The 20269-nt window shown below is 41.7% G+C and overlaps 1 protein-coding gene across 4 annotated transcripts in view; it reads right to left on the bottom strand.

Moving 5' to 3' along the window:
* The window catches only part of RNF144B (ring finger protein 144B), a 97999-nt gene that overhangs the window by 30532 nt on the left and 47198 nt on the right, over nt 1–20269 (bottom strand). For all 4 annotated transcript variants that reach the window (XM_082046891.1, XM_082046893.1, XM_082046894.1 and 1 more), the window contains one exon: nt 8183–8371. In XM_082046891.1, coding sequence (XP_081903017.1) covers nt 8183–8347 — 165 coding nt within the window. In that variant the 5' untranslated portion in view covers nt 8348–8371. The remainder of the gene's footprint in view (nt 1–8182; nt 8372–20269) is intronic.

Here is a 20269-nt window from a genome sequence, read left to right as displayed (position 1 = left end):
AGTGTATGCTGTAACATGAAGGATGAATCTTTAAAAAAGCACTGAAAAGCCAAATCCAGCAATGCACAAAATAATAATATAAAAAAATTCATTCTTCTGTAATAAACACTTCTTCTAATCTTCAAAAGTGTTTTATATGGTCAGCTGTGAGCCACAGGAATAGAAAATTCTGTTCAGGTTATCCATGGATTCTTCATTTCAACACTTCCTCTACATGCAGCTGTCAACTTTTTTTTCCCCCTCAAAGCCTATTGTATGGAGGGGATTTTCAATGTAGTCACCAAAAAGAACAAAAGTCTGTTTGGCGATGTATATAATCTGCAAAGGGACCATAACAGTTCTGCACTTTAACATAAGAACGAGTTCAAAGTACAATTTGAGTATTATGTTGCTAGATAATGATGTGACAAAGGCACTATATCCCTCTCACTGTGAAATCTTATGTTTCTGTTCAAAGCCATTTTCAGATAACCTCTGTAACAGAGACAAAAAATTGAATCTCAATGATTCCTACACATTGCTTTTTCAAAGTACCTTGACATGTTTCATTACCTTGCTCATCTCCCATCTGCATGCAGCTCTGCAGCTCCCAAAATGCAGCCTCATCAGTTTGGATACAAAAGCACAAAAACAAACCACATGTGCGACATGACAAAATTGAACAAATTGTTTTATTAAGAAAGGTGGAAGGATGGCTAGGAAGAAGAAGAAAGAAACAGAAAGGGCTGGCCAGATAATGCCGCTAACCACTGTGCAGCAGTTGATACAGAATAATTAAGGGTATTTGTGTTTAATTGAATTGCAGAAAGGGGAAAAAACAGATCTACAGTATTTCTTAACCACTACTAGGGCATGATCTACATTAAATATGAAAATGCAAGAAATGATTGAAGGCATCCTGCCAAACGAGGAAGGTCTTTCCTACTAATGTATAACTTGAAGATCATTTCAATTCCAGAAAAATTAAGAAAACCTCAGGTTTCCATCTTCAAATCCACAAAACTGATTTAAAATGTTAAATCTCTCTTCCAGATTTGTCCTCAAAACGGTACTAGTTTGGGATTTTTTTAGCCTTTTTTTACAAACTCAAGATTTTGGGGGAGATGAAAGAAAAAAAAAAAAGACTGTAAATGGAAAGAAAAAACTTTTCAGTTGGCGTTCCAGAGCATCTTATGATTGAAAAGAGATCATAGATAGGCATTTAGTTTTTTTTCAGTTCTAGGCAGTGTTTATGTACTTTTTATTCAAAAAGACATAGCTTTTATTTGTTTCTTATAGTTTAAGTGTTTTCTGTTATTCAGTGCATATACAAGACAAAGTAGCCTTGTAGTGACGTAGTTCTACATTGAATATGTGGAATATGTAGTATTATTGACTGCGGTGAGACAGCTCATGTCAGAACTCTACATTTAATCACTTGATCCACTCTGCGTTTAATCAGTTGTGAACTCAATTAAATATACACAAACCCCCAAACCAAAATACAAAGCAATACACATAGTGTTTACGACAGTTCTACATAACTTTCAGTAATATGTTCATAATTGTCATGACATCTGTACTTCTGCATGTTCAGTTTCTAAAATGGGCCAGTTGATTTCAATGTGTAGTAATCAAACTCCTGGAATCTCTCGTGTATTTCTCAACAGGTCTTGGAACTAGATAAATGAAGTCTATTGGCAATTAGCTTGGAGGCATCGGCTCTTCACTTGGACAAAAGATGTGAGGCTTTTCCAATTAGAGACATTTTTTAAAAAGTAGACCACGGAAACAGCCATTTATGAATTCGTTAGAGATAAATTTATGATAGGCATGGCTTAAAGTGAAAAACAAAAGTCCAATGAAACATGCATTTGCATTGCTCAATCTATACTTTGACTGCTAAGGACCAGATGCAGTGGTAAATAAAATTGCTTTCAAATGGATAGAAGATTAGGCCACATTAGAGCCTTATTGAGAAAGATGCTTGAAAGAAAGTGAAAAAAATGCCTCTTTAACCTCAAATGGCATATGGTCATCTTGTGGGTCAGCAGAGGTGAGGAATAACATCACTGACAAGCATTTTATTTCATCATGACCAAGTGAAAACACCAAGCAAACATGACAGTGGACCAGAATATAACAACCACCCACAGCTCCAAAAGACATTTTTAGGGGATCTTTCAAATATATCTGAGCAATATATCGTCATCAGCTTTGTCTCAAAAGATCTACCACCAATAGTGCTAGACTCTGCTTGGATACACAGTCTAAAACCAATTTACACACAACTTGCCACATCTTGGCAGCCTTTCCTATTAATAAAAGTCAGCATAGATTCCTGTTAATTGATGCCATGAAGTGGCACCACTAAACAGAAAAGGATCCAAGAACGGGACCAGAGAAACTCATCCTTCCCAAAACCAAATGAGCTGCAAATATTTTTCTTTTGCAAATAAATGTCAGGCGAAACCTGGCCTTACAAACAGCTACAAAACAGACATGACCCTGAGGCTTATGTCACACGCTGGATAAGTCACTGTGGTTCTCCAAGGTGCTGACAACTTAGATCTGTTTCTTCATTTGTTAAATGGACATAACACCAACTTCACTGATGCAATGCTGTCATTGAACATGACAGTTCCCTCTTCCTCACCTCTCTTCCCTTGGCCACCACCCAGATGCTGCCACCTCTGTTGACTTCAGAAGCATCTAGCCCCTCTTCTTGAGTAGTAGCATCCATCAAAAGGCAATGGGTACATTTTTGCTCTTTTGGTACCCCTACTAACTCTGCCTTTGGTGAGAGTCTGCACAGAAATGAAAGCGAGAAGTTCTCAAACCATTTAAATTACTATAAAAGTGCTATGTGTTCAGTGCCAGTATTAGCAGGTGTGGGGATTTTATTTTTTAGAACCTTAAAACAAAGCTATTCTTAAATGTTTCAAATGCCAAGCTGGGAAAAAAAAGAATCCAAAATGTCAAAACTTGACAGCTTGCTACCTGTGGGTGGAAGCACAAAACAACCTGAGGTGAGCTTTATATAAAGTAAGTGGGGCATTGCAGCACAATTTCTATTTAGGAAGAGAAAGAGGTACCGTTCTGGTGCAGCAGTGAGTACCTGCAGTTGTCTCCTAGGATGGGGGAAAGATGAGGAAGAAAAGGGGACCAAACCCCTTCTTGAAAGTTAGCACAAAGAAACAGAAGGGATACTAAAACGCAGTGTTCGCTAGGTGAAGGCAAATCCAAATTTTCCCTTACTCGCAAGTTTGACTAAGTAGCCTTTTACTGGAGTATTCGTGTACATTTGCTCTATTTAGCGGGCATCCCACACTCTTTGTCATCTGCCTCCTCCTTGCCTTTGATCTACTTGGTCTCCTCTGCTGTCAAGTTTTTCTGCCCATGCTTTTTGCTGATGATGCTGATCCTTCACATCAGTTTATGTCTGGTTCTCCAGTGGTCTCCTGCACAAACGATCTGAGGCTTTATACCACTAAGGACAAAATGTCAATATTTAGCTACCTGGAGGAGGCAGGGCAATGCACAGCTGCTCTTAAAAAGATTAAGGAAAGCAGAGGAGCCTTAGAGTGTCCTGCTGATTAAGTGCAACAGAGAAACTCCTATTTCTAGAAGGGTTTCCCTTTCCTTTTAGCAAAAGTAGTTGGCAGCAGCATGTAAACCCCTCTCTCAGAGGCTGCAGCCTCCCAGGGCCCTGCCTAACCAGGGTGCCAGGCTGTCACCAGCAGCAAAAGAGCCTTTTTCACCCATGTCTAGCACTGGCCTTGCTGCCACACACAGCTAGCACAGAAAATCCTGTTCTCTCAAACACCTTTGGGTCACCTTCTACTTGTAGAATAGCCAAGACTGCACAGAAGCTACCTGTACTTCTATTTAACACTGCACACTGATGTCTCCTTTTAAGGTTGCATGAAGTTTAATCTCATTTGCACTGCACTGTGTGCACCAAAACAACAAACAGGTGGATCATATTTGTTTTGCACGTTTTGTAACTCAGTTACCACACACACTCCTCAGAAGTACAAGACCAAACAAAGAATTTGCTTGGAAAAAAAAAGACGGGTGAATCATGCTAGTTCTGCATAAACATGTGCTGACAACACAGACGCAAATACATGAAAGTATCTTCTGTTTTCTGAGTTTGCTACGTGTTGTCTCAGGCATCTTGAACCCTGTTCCAGTAAACATCACAGAAGATGGATATAAGCTGCTGCTTGACGCAAATAGCAGTAATGTCATTTATTGCTCACCTGGCTCTCATCAGGACGCTGAGATGCTTAGGAGTCGGGGGGGGAAGAGGAAAGACAAAACCAGGGTTGGCATGTGGGGAAGAAGCTGACACTGGCTCTTTTACTGATGCCCCAAACCCACGTTTTCCATTAACAGCACTGCACTGGTTCCCTTCTGTCATCACCGCCACCAAGGCAATCCCACCACAACTGGTCAAACCTCACCTCCACATCTGCTTACAGGCTACAGACTCACACCCAGGCTCCCATAGGGCCCTTGGTACTTCCAGTGTTACTGCTCATGCCAAACTCCTCACTGCTGCTTCCAAAGGGGGATTTATGCTGTGCCAGCTATGGGGGCACTTCCAGCATGAGGAAGCGAGGTGCCTGCAATTGCATTGCTCATCATCTCTCCCAGCTGTTTTCCCAGTTTCAGCCAGGTTTGGAAAAGGTAGGAATCTCCAAGATGTAGACTTTCCAGCCAGCCTAATGAGCACCAAAGCCTGAGCAACACCCAGTGCCCCATCCAAAGGCAAAGCAGGGGTGTCAGCCCGTCCCTTGCTGGCACTACCCCAGCCAAGCGCTCCTGAGTCCTGCCCGAGTGAGGCATCCCTGGAGCTATCTGGGGGAGGAAGGAGAAGATCAAAGGATACAAACATGTAGGAAAACTGACTAGAACTAAGTGTACTATTCAAAATATAATTTTGTAAGCGTATCAGTCAGGATGTTTATTAGTTTGCTTTGGACCCAGAAATAAGTGTACTAAAATACTGTATTTTGTATCATTGTGATGGTGTAGCGAGACACAGTGTATAATTATTTTACATACATACATGAGCCATGTGACCACCACAGAAGCAAAAATCTGTATAGTTGCACATGGGTGCATCCAAGGAAAAACAAATTGCAACATAAGGTAAGTACAAGGGACTGCAGGTAGGAAGGACATCCCACCAAATATCCCAGAATGGTGACTGGCAAGACAAAAAACAAGATAAGCAGTAACAGGAACAGCTGAGACCCACTCTCCTTTTGGGAATGGGGCATCTAGCTTAAAACCATGCAGCTTAAGCAATACATATATTGCTGAATATGTATATTTAAGAGTGTGCACCACAGCATGACACTCTGCAAAGTTTTTATAGGTATAGGAAATGATCTGAATAATATAAAATGCAGTCCTCTAAAACTTTTGCTGATAAAATATACATCACATCCCTGCCCAACCCTTTTCAGAGACTAGTCTTTCATTCAAAATTAATCTAGTCCAAAGACAATGAAACCAAGCCATCAGGTACACTATAGCCATTTCCAAATTCTTGGGATGTGTAAATGTGTGCTTTATCTCACATTTCAGTGGAGTCTTACACCAAGTGCAACAAGTGTTGAGAAATACAAAGCTGATGCCACTTCAGACCTGGCTGGGCTACCAAGTAAGATGGCAAGTGTGTTCTGCAAGCCATCTGCTTTTTTTTTTCCTCTGAACAGAGAGAGCAAAAATGTTCATAGCTATTTGAAAAACTCCTGTCTTACCAGCAACATTCCACCAAAACACAAACATATACCTTCTTAAAGGTTTACTTACTTTGGCTAGAATACAGTTTTTATGAGGTATAATGTTTAATAAGAGTTTCTAAGCTGAAAAAATAGCTGTACACAACTCTAACTCATAAATTCCTTGAATTTACAGGCTACAAGTAAAAAGGAGATATAAAAAATTATAGATGCAGAATCATCATTACAATTAGAAAAGAAAAAAAAGACCTCACACATGTAAATAGAACAAAAAAATAAAGTAGAGCAGATCCTATTGTGTCCATGTCTACCCCTGCTCTATTTCAAATTTACTACTACTCTTGGATCTATATAGTTAACTTTAGTGAAAGAAAGTAAGAATAAGGTATAAGCTGAAAGCACTGCTAGCTGAAAAACTGATACGGGCTAAATCCCATAGCTCACAATTGACATACTTACCCCAGTATCTGACTTAAGGCCTGGCACTGGTGGGAGGAAATTTAGGACATTGCACAGCAGTGCAGCTGCTGCAGGCCGTGCCCCAAGCAAACCCCCATGCAAACCCCAGCAACAAGGCACCCTGAGGCAAGGTGCTTCTGATGCTGCTTGTCAGAGGCTGCCCAACTCATATGGCCCCCCAAAAACTTCTCTGGATTCAAGACATATAGGCAGGTTAGAAGTTTACAGAGTGCCTTTCATTATAGGTTGGAAGATGTACATGTCTCTGTTGCATCAGCCCAGACACCTCCATCGGGAGGGTGTTCAGACACAGGCAACAAGAGCAAGACAAAGGGTAGACATGGAGAATTAGCACAATCGAGACATATTACACCCACCGAAATAAATAGAGCATGTCTGAAGGCTTCTCCCAGCTGCATTCGGCACTTACCCATGGCTGGCACTTGGTTTAGACAAAGTCAGCAAAGTTTGAAAAGATGCCAAACAACACTGACTGTGCTCTCCACAGCACTGGAGAGCAAAGCTCAGAGCAGATGCTCTTCCCACTACCAGCCAGGTAAGGGGTGTATCTATGGTGTTGCAGCTGCAGCACCAACAGGGGATAGGCAGGGACAGCAACATCCCCAGCCATCACCAAGCTCTCCCTTTGGCCAGTGCCCTGGAGGGGTGGAGAGCCCAGCTCTGCCTGGCAGAGTCCTAAGCAGTCCTCCCTTCCCCAAGGGTGAAAGGGTTACTCTGCCCAGCTAACACTGAGGTTAATGTGTCATTAATGATAATAAATCATAGTCACTGAATTCTTGTAGAAAAGTGGGACCACTGTAAAGATACTGACTTCTCCAAATGTTTGTAACTTAAAGCAATACCTTCATACCTACCTGTTATGTATGTTCTCTTAAAACTTTTGTTACAAACTCCAATACAGAAATGTTTTGTGGAAGTTGGTACGGAAAACAAACTTCATGAATTTGGACTGAAAATACATATTAATCAATCTTACCCTAGTTTCTTTAAACACGCAGCTAGATTCTTATCCCATTTAAGCTACCCTGAATTCAGAGTAAGTGAATACACTCTCACTCAAGCTGGCTTCACAAATCAGATTTCTTCCACGAGCTCAAACAATTAAGGGCAAAACTTAAATGTACTTGCTTGATGCTTAACCACAATTTGTTGGTTTTTTTTTAAAAAAAAAAAAGTACATTTATTCTGGAGTTTAAAAAAAAAAAACAACATCCCTCCAGTGGCTTCTGACCTGTTTCCAAAAATCCATTAGTGAGGTACATCAAAGTCACAATCGCCAGAGAAACTGGGTCTATTTTCCCATGTTGACAAAGAGACCAGAAGACTACTAATATCTGTAGAGCTTTTATCACCTCACTCAACCTCCGCCTTTATAATTTCCACCAGCTTTATTTGATCTGAACTTGCAAGACAGAAAGTCCTCACTTGACAGATATAGGTAATGTATGACCTGGGCAACATCTCTGCAGCACAGACTGCAGATGCAAAAGGTTCAATAGGTCAAGGTTAATTTTTGTTTAGGTTTTCTGACTGCCCTTAAAAATTACATAAAAGACTTAAAAGGTCTCTAGAGTACTCAGACAATGATAACATGGAAACAAAACCTCAGCGCTATCCTATGACGTTTCCTGATTTTGCTTCAGAAAAAAAATAAAAACTGAGATTGCACATAGACTGTGTATGTTGTCTGACAGTTAAAATGCATCTTTTTTTCCTTTTACTACTGGGATTTGTTATTATTTGCTGTGGGAACGTCTGTTAGAGTTAGGAATTATCAAAAGCAGAATGACAGAGAAGTCTTAAATAAGGCAAGATAGACTAACACCAAATGTTCTTTCAGGAAAGCATCCTCTATCGGCAGGGATAACATAAGCTTCTTGTACAGGAAAAGCAACCCCATCTTGCAGATCTGTCTGTCTCCCATGATCCCACTCCTGTAACATAAATGCACTGCTAGATCTTACCGATGTACAAAAGATGCAGCTGCATTCCTGAAGAGTGGTCATCTGATCCATGGAATAGTCACAGAGACATAGCTTGCAAGTGAGCAGGGGCTCCAGAGCTAACTCTCCAGCTTCTGACTCGTCAGCAGTCATGGTGTAAGGACAAGCCTTCCCAGCAGAGCCCATTTGCTCATTAATGGTTCAGTCAGCCTGAAAAGAGAAATCAACAGCTGAAACATCCCACAAGCCAGGAAGTTACTTCTCATTGATCTGAGAATTTACATCTCAGATCCATTAAAAGCACCTACACACCCAAACATACCACTTTGGCATCTTGGTGCCAGTCTCACACTTCAGGCCATTCAAAATTCATGAAGAAGGTGCATGAGAGCCCACCTCCCCAAATGGCCTAAAATGAGCAGGGTTCTCAGAGACTATTCACCTTGCTGGCACAAAGCACCTCAGTCAGGACACTTATCAACATATTAAAAACAAACTAACAAACAAAAAACTTCACACGTTACTTATGTTATATGCAACAGTATAGTGGTCAGAGCCCTCACCAAAGTCCTAGAAACAGGGATCTGACTGGGGACAATGAATTCTTAATTAAAAAAGTAAACTGTGTTCATATGTACATATATCACTGTGCCTTCTTGAATGAGTTTCAGAGTCATACCCCTCCCATCCCTATGAATCTTTTGGTCTTCATTGTACCTGCCCTGTTTCAACGGGTGTCTCCACTCCCACTTTCCACTCTGGCTGGTGGCAAGGAAGCTCTCCTGGGCAGTGCATGGTGACAGCAGGCACAGAGTTACACTTCCTAGGCAAGCACTTCAAACTATTAGCCTGTAACGTAAGTGTTGGGTACCACGAACTCCACCTTCTTCGTGAGTTGTCACTGAGATAGGGAGCTAGCAGTCCACTGTAAGAGAGGTAGCAAAGGCATCTAAACCCAGGAAAGGGCCTCAGATTGCAGGCCCTACTTCATATGGGGCTGGAGCTTAAACCCAAGCAAGTAAGAGTATTCCACATGCAGTCAACCCTTTTGCATTCCCTTGACTACGTCAGAGAGCTGCCTGCTCAGGTCTGTAGCTTTTGTCCATCCCACTCACGGGCATCCAGCTCTTTATCTATTTCATTGGTCTCTTAGGCATCTAACTGACGTTTGTGATTAATGAACTAAGTGCACTAGCACTTTGACAAGGAGATGTGCAGAACAGCCATGTTTCCACCACATGTTCTGTCACAGCAGCACTTGGGGAAGAAATTTCTATCCTTTGAGAAGCAACAAATGGAAAGATCATGCTCACATATAATGTTTTCTGACCTAAGCATTTGAAAACACTGCACCATAACCATAAAAAAAATTCAAGACCCTTATTCTTGCACAATAAAAGGGAAAGACAAACCTCATGCTTAAGCTAAAACAACAGAAAGCAAATTTGCAGATTTTATTCACTTCAAAATAGACAGTGAGGTTTGGTGCAGCATCTAAGGCCCAGGAAAATCTATTCCCGTTTCCAAGAAACTTGACCGAACTTCCACAGATCTGCTTCTGAATACATTTAGCTGATGGCAAGAAGACCTTCAAACACATTTCTTACAAGCAGAGACCTGGTGGCTGACTGCACGCAGCTGCTTGCTCTGGCGCCAAGTCAGACCGCAGCTCTACTAAATCTAAAAAACTGCACCACGAACAGAGGCTGCATGAACATGAAAACAACAGAGGATCAAGACCTCTCTGTGTGCCTGTCAGATCTGACATCTCACAAGGCAAACAGGAGACTCCAGCCCACTGGTCTCCTCCTGCTTGCCTCCCCCACAGTCCTGAGCATCTTCATGGCAGGGCTGTCAGGTCACATTTGGCAGCACGTCACAGCTGCCCTTCTGCAGCTCCCAGAGCGGCCAGGCCAGCTGCAACCAGTCAGCGCCTACACCACACGCTGGCTTGTAGTACCTGCTGAATTCCTCCCCAGAGGAAGAAACAATGGTGCTCATAGGGCTCAAGGGGTCAGCCCACGTGAAACTTCACCCCACAGATCCCACCACACAACCTAACCCATAGCCGACCCACGTGAGCCTCATGTCCCATGTTCTCATGGGTCTGCAAGAAGACCCTTTCTCTTCAAAAGCCATGAAACCACAACAGATCGGGGTGGGAGCACACTTACCCCTTTTGAATTTTTACACATCACAGTTTCCTAGCCAAGCCTGACAGAGAAGCCATCAGATGTGTCCCTTGGGGTGTCTTTCCTGTAAACACTCAGTTTTAGACACACAAGAGTCACAGCCAAGATTCTGGCAACCAAATTCCTGGCCACGAATCCAAAGCAAACTGTCTTTAATGGCTTGCTATCGCTAGTTCAAAACATATGCTGTGCCCGCATTATTCTTGGCATAGTCCGCACATGCTACCATGATGCCCCCACAATTTGCTCCATACAGCTGCAGAGCTGGAGTCCCAGCACAGCCAGAAGCCTTGGAAGAAAGCTCCCCTCTGAGTCAGGGACTGCAATGCTCTTCTGTAATTACTGCAACAGGTGGGGGAAAAACAGTGAGTCACTGTAAATGCTACAGCAGATCAAGAACTACCTGTTATTTAAAACTACATACTAGACATTATCTCAGTATTTAGAAGAACTGTAACACATCTGCTCAGGTATGCTGTTCAACAGCAGCTGCATCTGTACAGGTAAGCTGCTTACCCCCACACTGCAAAGATCTGACATTTCTTCATTTACACAGTGAAAGGTAGCAACAGTAAGAGGAGAGATGTACAGAAGAACAGGTAGGAATATTTCAGGATGTGGGAATGAACATAAAACGGATACTGCTGTTTCCAAAGTCAGTGTTATTTTTATAACCAAAAGGATTGTGACCCTGGATGCTTTTATTAAGGCAGCAGTAGAAAGACTCAGATGTATGACTGAGGTTTAAGGCTAGGGGCTAATTTTAGATGGCCTAAATCTGGCACTTGGTGTGACAGCAAGAGAGTTTGCCACAGTGAATAGCAGGCTCCTGAGACACCGCTCTGCCCTAGTAGCAACCAGATACCACAGCGTGATGGCTGTGGGGATTTATTATGATATTCCCTTGTCCTTGAAGATTTTGTAGGTTAAATTCAGTTTTGCCCCCTGTTCCCTCTGCTCTTCTCCTTCCCTTGCACCAGGATGCCAGAATGTGGCTGAAGTTCTCCCTAAAACCAGCAGAGTAACCTGTGGAAATCTCCAGCAGGCAACACCAAGCAAACCTGGCAGACCAGAGGATCCAGCCCCCAGACAGCCCAGGCCGGTTCACCTCACTGCAGCCTCATTAACTCCAGTGGGGTTCAGCAAACAAAGCGAACAGGATCAGAGCTGCGGGGGAAGCTGTGCAGATTTCTGGCACAGTCCCTGAAGAAGGCACCATGGCTATCAGCAGCAGCGCTCCCTCCATGTTCCTCAAGGGGCCAGCTTGTTCATAAGTGGTCCTCCAGGTCAGCCTGGCACAGGCAAAGCCATCCTGTTGGTACCTGAAAATCTGCCTGTCAAAGAGAGAGTGGGTGCATGGCCTACTTGGCCTGCTCCTTTTCCCAGAGCAACCTAACCAGCTGGTCTCTGTTCCTGCCCACTGGAATTGCAACTTCTGCTACTGCTGCCAAGGGAGGCACGCAGAGGAGAGAGTTAATGGTTATGGGAAAGGGTAGCCCCATCCGGTGGCAACCGGGCTCTGAAGAGAAATCAGGCTTGCAGAGGAGGTTCACTCCCAATCAGATGGGATGGTGAAAACAATGGGGAGAGAGAGACATGTGTCTTCCTCCTGCTCTATCATCTGCTCCTTCTCCTATTCTTTCCCACTACTTTAAGATTCACTGTCCTCTCCCAAACTCTCAAACCATCTCCGCCACTTTAATAACCTGACTTTTCCATGTACTGCAGAGAATCCATGAAGTTCCACCTCAGTTGCTCCAAATTTTTCTGGCTTTCACTTTGCTAAGCTCAGTCCCACAGACCGTCATTAGTTAATTATACATCCATTAGCTCTCTGTACAGTGGATTAAAATTCCTACTATAATTACCATTTAGTTGCCAACAGTTTAAGTTGAAAACAAAACACCTTGGATGGATGTGTTGTGCAGGGGAAGAGCCAGTCACTGAAGAATGAGTTAGGGACAAAGGAAAAAAACATTCCATATTTGGTTATATTAATAAAAATGACCTGAAGTAAAAGTAAATTGAAAGTCCCTGAAAAAAATGGACCCTCATATAAATATAAAACATATCTAATCACTAAGATCTTCGCTGTCATGGTCACAAACACAAATCACCCTTTTAGGACAGAATCCCAAATGATGCAAGAAACGTATCACAAAAACCTTGACCCAACAGCAACACAAGCTCCATGGGACATTGTAGAAAAAAGGTAAACATATCTCAGGGACACTCTAAGTTGGAGGAACATAATAATGTCTGCACCAGTGTAAACTGGTGGCAAGGAAAGGTCAAACTGGCCCCAGTTAGCATAAACAGCCAGCAACTGTAAAGATCCAAGTTTTTTACATACTTTTATCAGCCACATACATGCACACACAGAGATCACAGTCTTTTTACATTGTACAAAATTTCCAGGAAAGGGGATGTATTTCCTTAAATTGTATGCTGCTCTGCTTATAAGGAAGAAGAACTGTTGGGAAGACTCATCCTTTCCTGGCTCTGACATGAACTGTGTTGATGCCATAAGATAAGGCATGGCCAGAAAGTCTCAATGAATGTGAGTGAGCTATATGGGGTGGGTCGGTCCTAGGAGGGCTCAAACTGCACGGTCACCAGGATCACAGTTTGCTGAGCACTCAGACCTGCCAATGTCTCCATTTCGTTCATCATCTGCCTCTGGACAATTTTGCTTTGCCTCTGGGAGGTGACAAGGTTTCGTGCTTCTGCATAGAACTGCAATACCTCAACGCTATCCATAAGCAAGAAAACATAAGAGCATGCTCACAGCAGAAAGGGAAAGGGCTCAGGGGGGTGGGAGGGATAAGTACAAGCAGAAACACTAACATGAAAGCAGTGGAGATTTTGAGTAAAATATGAAAAACACAACAAAAGCACTGGAGGAAGGAGTACAGTACTTGTCTGCCCCCAGGGCCTCCTGACACCACAGCCACTGGCTTTGAAAACGACTTCCTAACAGCAAATATCTGCTGTGCTGGCTTCTAGACAGATACCTGTTGCAAATCTTTATATTAGTGTCCTGAAGTAAAAGTTATTAACTCCCTGAAGTGGGAGTACAAGTGCAGCTGGGTGGGTGACTGGCAGCCAGCCAAGGTCAAGCCACCACAGCTCCACTGAGGTGATAAAAACTGATGCAACCCAGGGCTGAAACTTGCCCTGTGAGCATGAACTGTAAGGTAACATCCTTGTCACCATCACACAAAGGCTCACTTGAGTCTGCCCAGGTGCCTCAAACCAAGATTACCAGGCTCAAAGAACAAAAGTTACTCTGTATATGTGATGGAGCAAACAAACCAGGCAGTCTCCCAAGCTGCAACATCAGAAGGACATCATCTGTGTGCCTGCAAGCAAGTCACTGTACTTAGCTGAAAAAATGTGTCTGAATGTGACTTTCACTACTTAGAAACATCACCTAAAATCATGAAAGTCTTATGCACTGAAGCTGGAGGAGAATGAATGGATTATATTCAGCACCATAAGTCATCCTTTCATTCTTCACATGCTGCATCCAACAGCAACAACAGAGTTCTTGGAGAAGCTACTTCACACCTTCTGTTTACAGGCAATTCTGCTGAAGTTAGTAGAGCTGTATGCTTTTAGCTGAATTTGGCGTTTAAAGGAAGTAAAAAAAAAAAAAAAAAAATGTACAACCATGAGACACATTGCTCCAGGAAATATTAATTGAATAAAAAGGGTCTTTTATGTGTTTTTCCCCTCTGGCTGGCGTGTGCCTGAGCCCCATCCCATGGGGCAGGGTCAGCCCTGACAGTTCCCTCCAGTCCCGCACCCCCCAGGTGGCCACAAACCAGCACCCAGGCATGGACTTACACTCACATGATGGGACCATAAAGAGGCTGGGCTTAGATTTAAGGTCACATGTGGGTCTAACACATAACATAGCACTTCCCCATTTTACAAAAGCATTTTATCATCAAAATGAATTCACAACACCTCTGCTAAGCTCCTATTTAGTGTACCAGCTATTCACTGAACTTTCCTGAAGAAATATTTGCAAGCACTGTCAGCTTGTCTCTCATGCCCTAGAGATTTTTTAAGTACTGTACCCATTACGAAATGACTTCAGTGCCATAAAAAAAAAACCTGTTTTGGCATTGTTCAGCTCAGGATTCTGTTGTTTCCTGTAACTAAGGTTCCCCCCCTAAACATAAAATAGAAAAAGAAGACTACCTGAAAAATGCAAGTGTTCAAAACCAATGCTAAAAAACAGGCCCTTGGAGGAAAAGAATAATTATAAAAAGATTTAAAAATATAACAGAGTGGTACTAAGACAATGGGGCCAGATCACAGAAGATCTAAACTGAGCTATAAAAATAGGATATGTGAAGACAGCTGTCAGAAAAATCACATTTCTATCAACTTCAGCAAAACCCCATCATTACCAGTTTTGGTTACAAGTCCTTAACGGTACCAGCTCTCTCCAGACAATGTTATGCAAAAGTCATTTCTAAGGCAGCTTTTTTCACCCTAACAGCTCTGCACAAAGTATTAATCTGAATCAAGCATACTAGTACTTCTGTGGTCTAATGGACTGACCACTAAACCACAATGCGTTAATTTCTCCTTCTTTTGATATGCACTGCCTACACAGAGCTACCTATCTAGTCCACACAGCACTACTTATCAAGCAGTGATTTAGTAAGGATGTAAAACATATGATTAAAGCTCCAGTTCAGGAAAGCCTTCATCTTCAAGAAGGACATTTAATCATATGTTTAAGTGTTCCTGTGTATCAAAGCCTGGACATTTTGCTTTATTGCAATGACATTATTAACAAGTTAAACAAGTACTTAGGTTTTCTGAAACTGGAGTGTCAAAAAAAACAAAGGAACTAGATTAATGAATAGGTCTAATTTTAAATAATTTTTAATACATTTGGAATTACATTACATCTGTGCTTTATTATAGCAAGTCAATGACTTGATCACACGCATGTACAAGGAAACCCCATTTCTGGATTACCATACTATGATACCAAGCCCAAGCATTAGAGAGAATAAAAGTATTTGAGTATCTGTTCTCCTTAAGCAGGGCTTAAGAAAAGTCAGATGCATAATATTTCATGACAGCTTTCTGCACTATAAAATTTTTATTTTAAGAAAACTTGTTTAAAGGACAAGCAGCCTAAGTAAACGTGCTGTCTGGTACATGAGAACACACCAAAGGCAATTTCTCTCACTTGTTTTCATTGGAATGGGGGAAAAAAAAAAAAAAAAAAAAAAAAAAAAAGAGCAAAAGAGCCCTTGAGCTGCTGTTCAAGCAGCACTGGCTGTATGTAGTATTTTCATTTCATGCTAGCAACCAAAAAATAAATACATCAAATAGTTTGAAAGGAATGTATGATGTGGGAAGCCTCTTGAAAAAAAAAAATCATAAGGGACAGACTACATTAATTAAGAATATAATCCAGCTTCCTCCTAGGCATTTTTGTACCAGCACTTCAGGATGCCTAGAACACACATTGAACAGCTTCCCAACTCTCACATGTACCCAATAATTTCAAATCATTCTAATAAATCAAAATGTCACTAGAGCACATGTAAATCACCATACTCCACAAGTCTTTGAAGGCACACTTGTTGGGTAACACTGCATCTCTACTGTAATACTGTGAGGTATGAACAACTGAAATTTTAGAACAGTTCTTCGCAGGAATTTCTAACTACCCTTATTAATATGTCCTCAGGCAGTTTTTTTGCAAGAAGATGACGGATATTAACTGAATATAACAAATAACTTTTTTTGTCCAAAACAGATCTGACTCTTTGCAGTTGTGGGAATCCTTTACTTTTCCTTGCAATACTGCTTTAGCATAAGCAAGGGGCGGAAAATGGGCTTTTCCCCCTTCCATTCCTAAAACCCCGGGGAGCCAAAGAAATGGGAATCTAACAGCTAATGGTGAAATAAATGCTGCTACTTCCAGCTGACAGGCTGCTAGGAAAGGCATTTTCTGATCATTTAAAGATAAAAATATAAAAACTGAAAAATAAGTAATGCAGCCTGTTACTAAACTGAAATGCACAATCAAAACATGGTCTTTGCCTCTTTTAAATACTGACAGGAGCCACAATGGCAATATTTATCGAATCCATGAGGACAGGAGCCAGCCCTTCTGTGTGGAATGAGGTCAGACCATCATATCACAGAAGCCACCACCGTCACCCATCACAGTTCTGCTGGAACTGTGGTTGAACCAGTATATATCAAAGTTCAGGATACAGCTCTGTCTATACTGGCAGGCTGGAAAACTACAGCTCCCTGCACCAGACCTACTGGATATGAGTCCTGGGCAGGCCTGTGGGCATCAAGTTTCAGACAACCCAGGTGTACCCAACTTATATCAAACTTACTACTCCTGGGCAGTGTGCTGGTGCCAGCCACATGCAGCAGGCTATGGTCACACATCTGGTGCTGCAGGCCATCAGTAGCAGGATTCCCCTCAAGTTTTACGTTCACCCTGGCAGTCACAGAGCTAAAGAAATTTGATCAGCACAAAACACAATGAAACAGGCAAATGGAAGCTGGACAACAGAACTTGTGTATTTTGGCATCAAACATTTCCAGAAATTTCCAAAACACATTGAAACACCAAAATTATACAATGTGGAATTCTAAGTATTGGTTAACCGAGTAGGGTTAGACTCTAAAGCTTATCTAAATAACAACCCCTATTCCTAATGACACTCTGCAATATCTGTCAATGTTAAGCTACACGGAATTTCCACCCAAACTAGCTTGGTGCACTTTTAACTTCCTGTTGACAACAGCTAATATACCATTATTAAATAAAAACACACTCTTCATGACATTAATGACAAAAGCAAATGATAGGTCTTCCTTTCTGACCACATGAAGGCTTTTGGTAACTGTAGCATGGTAAGTAAAAAGGAATTGAGCTTTTGGGAGGTCAAATGGGTTGACAACTTGGCAAGCTGTCTCAGCTGAAACAGGAATAGGAAGTCAGATGTAACAATTTGCCTTTGACACAGAAAAAATGTTTATTTTTGTTAAACGGATAACAAAACCTTGGGATACGTTAACTCCTTGAGCTGGAATGTTTACAGTTTAGATAGGGCCTTCTCAGAAGATATTTGTGACATTGGCCTGTTCTAACATCAAGGATTTTTAAAATATACTTGTAAACATGCATTGTTAAAGTGAAAGCAATGGAACTTTATTTTGACAGAGGGACCAACTTTTTGTTCCTATTATGTACTCTTCTTCTAAGAAGAAACTAACTGGGCTGTCAGGCACCTCTGCCTGGAGATGGCTCTTTTTTCAGAGCAGCCAAAGCTATGTCTGGAGCAAGCAGTGTCCTGAGTGCAAGGCAAGCAGGTCAAGGCAAGTGGAGACGTGACACAAAGCCAGGCCTTGACAATGACAGCAAGAAACTTTTAGGGCCAAGGGAAGGGTGCAGAGTTTGCCAGAAGCCAAAGAACAACTTAGCTGACTGAAAACAAAGAAACTGATCCTCCGCTGAATTCTGCAAAAACACCATATACTGAAAAAAATTACTGAACACCATGTCTTGGAAAAAAAAAAAAAAAAAAACCACACACCACCAACAACACCTGTTTAGGTATTTATTTTTAGAAGGGATGATCAAAGAAATGTTTCTTTCAGTGCTTGCAATAAGATGATACCTTTAACATCTCTGTCAATTCACCTTGTCAGGCCAAGAAAACTGCAGACTTTCAAGATTATGGTCCTACAATATTTGTTCACTCCAAGCATTGAACAGCACTCTTGCACAACTTTGGATTTACATCTAATAAAAAGCTCATTTTCCTTTTATAACAATTTTTGTATAACTGCTTGGTGAATAAAACTAATAAGCATAATGTTTTAATCTGTCCCTATCTAATCCTACAGTTAAATATGCTGCCCATTATTATAGAAGAAACATGCTGTTCAAGATAACAAAGATAAAACAGGCAAAACATTGAAAACTGCCCTTAAAGCAAATGCCTCTCAAGGACTTAGACAGTTGGAGGACAAACACTACCCTGTGGTAACTTTCAAGTCTTAGATATTAATACAATGGCATTCAGTGAATCGAAGACTGTGAGTCCAATCTGAAGATTAGACCTTGGGGAAGTACTATCACTCATATAGGCTTTTTCCATTAAGAAAACAACATGAATAGCTACTGACTATACTGGGGTTTGAGAAGAAACAATACAGTCACTAAGCAGCAATAGCAGAGGTTTGGACCTGGACACAAGCAGGTTGTTTTGAAACCAAACACGTGCATTTACTGAAGTAACCACTACTGCTTCCCATGACTGGTTATTAAACTAGTTGGAGTGTGTCCCTAAACCACTCCTCTGCCAGTTCCTCAATAAGCCCTACCAAGGTCAGCTGCAAACAGAGATGAAGAGAAGACAGAGCACTGAACGAGTCCCAGCTCTGGCCACATCTACAGAGGCGAAGAAGAGAAGCAAACTCCAGCAACAATCTTCTGACTGAGCTTCTCTCTGCTTGTCCTCTCAAAATCTGTTTTTGCTCTCCCTCTTTTCCAGCCTGCGCCTGGGAAGAACAATAAGCCCAGCATGCTGGGAGTCAGCTCCTGTGGGGAATTCTGCTGCAGGCGATTCCTTCCACATTGCCTGTTGCCCCAGCACGGAGGAGCCCCGTGGTGCCTGCTCCATCAATCAGGGTGTGAATACAGGGCATCTCTAACCTCTGATAGGTTTCACATACATTATGCTGAACAGGACTTGCAAACTACGCTGGAATAACAATAACATCTTCAACTAAAATTAGTCTTATGCTCTTGACTAACTTTTACAACTATGTATTTTAAAGTCATCTATATATTCCCACTTTTATAAATAATATTTTAACAGAGCATAATCTATTTTGCTCTGCATCTTATTAACTATGGAAGACAAATACAACATTCCCTTAAACTTGAGACAAAAAGCTTTGCAGCAGCTCAGTTGATGACACTGTCTATCACGCGATACAATGTTGTCTCATTGCTGCCCTGCCCGCTGCCACCTGACTCTGCACATCCACTTTCTATCTCTGCGTTCCAGGCTCTAAGTACTCACAGGAAGATTTTTGCCTGTACAGTGTCAAGCACAGAGAACATAGTTTCTCAGGAGCTCAATGCAACTACTTAGAAATCCAGATGCTATCACAAGACATAAAATAAACCAGAAGTGTACAACAAATGCAGTTAGAAGTTTGCATTCATCATTCCCTCACTTCAATTCCAAATTTCAACCTTCATTACAAAACTAATTTCAAAGGAGAACAGCAACCTGTAAACATACAAGATTGCAGCCTCAAGAGCCTTAGTATCTGTTGAGAACTGTCTAGCCTCTACACAATCTTAGCTATGAAGTCAAAGCCCTGCCAATGGGATCGTCTTCAATGGCTCAAATGGACCTGCTTATGTGTGCAAAGAGAAGCAACTAAGTTGAAAGAAGCTGCCCCACCTCTCAAACACTCAGAAATTAGTATGTAGAACACAGTACTCAAGGAACTCATAGACTTATTACACTATATGGTGACAATCTTACAGAAACCTCTCTAAAGATATCTTTCTGCTAGCTGGTCTTTTAATTATGACCATGGAAACTAATGCCCCTCAAATGGGCATTTTGTCCTAATTGTTAAGGAATTAGGAAAAGGAGATATGGCAAGAATTTTCAACTCCTTCTCTACTCCTCTCCCCACAACTGCATGCTTCCTTCATTTGTTGGCCCATCCTCCCAAAATGTGGGAAGGTAAAAGTCAACAAGAGGGTTGAAACCGGTCAAGTCATGTACACTGCTTGAACCGGTCAAGTCATGTACACTGCTTGGGTATTTGCAATAAAAACATTGACCAATCCAAAAAACACATGCTGTTAAAGTAGTATCAGCTA

This window comes from Streptopelia decaocto (genome assembly GCF_964273445.1).
Source record: "Streptopelia decaocto genome assembly, chromosome: 2".
NCBI classification, from domain to species: Eukaryota; Metazoa; Chordata; class Aves; order Columbiformes; family Columbidae; genus Streptopelia; species Streptopelia decaocto.
Note: the sequence above shows the minus strand (reverse complement) of the source record. Positions and strands in the feature narration are given on the sequence as shown.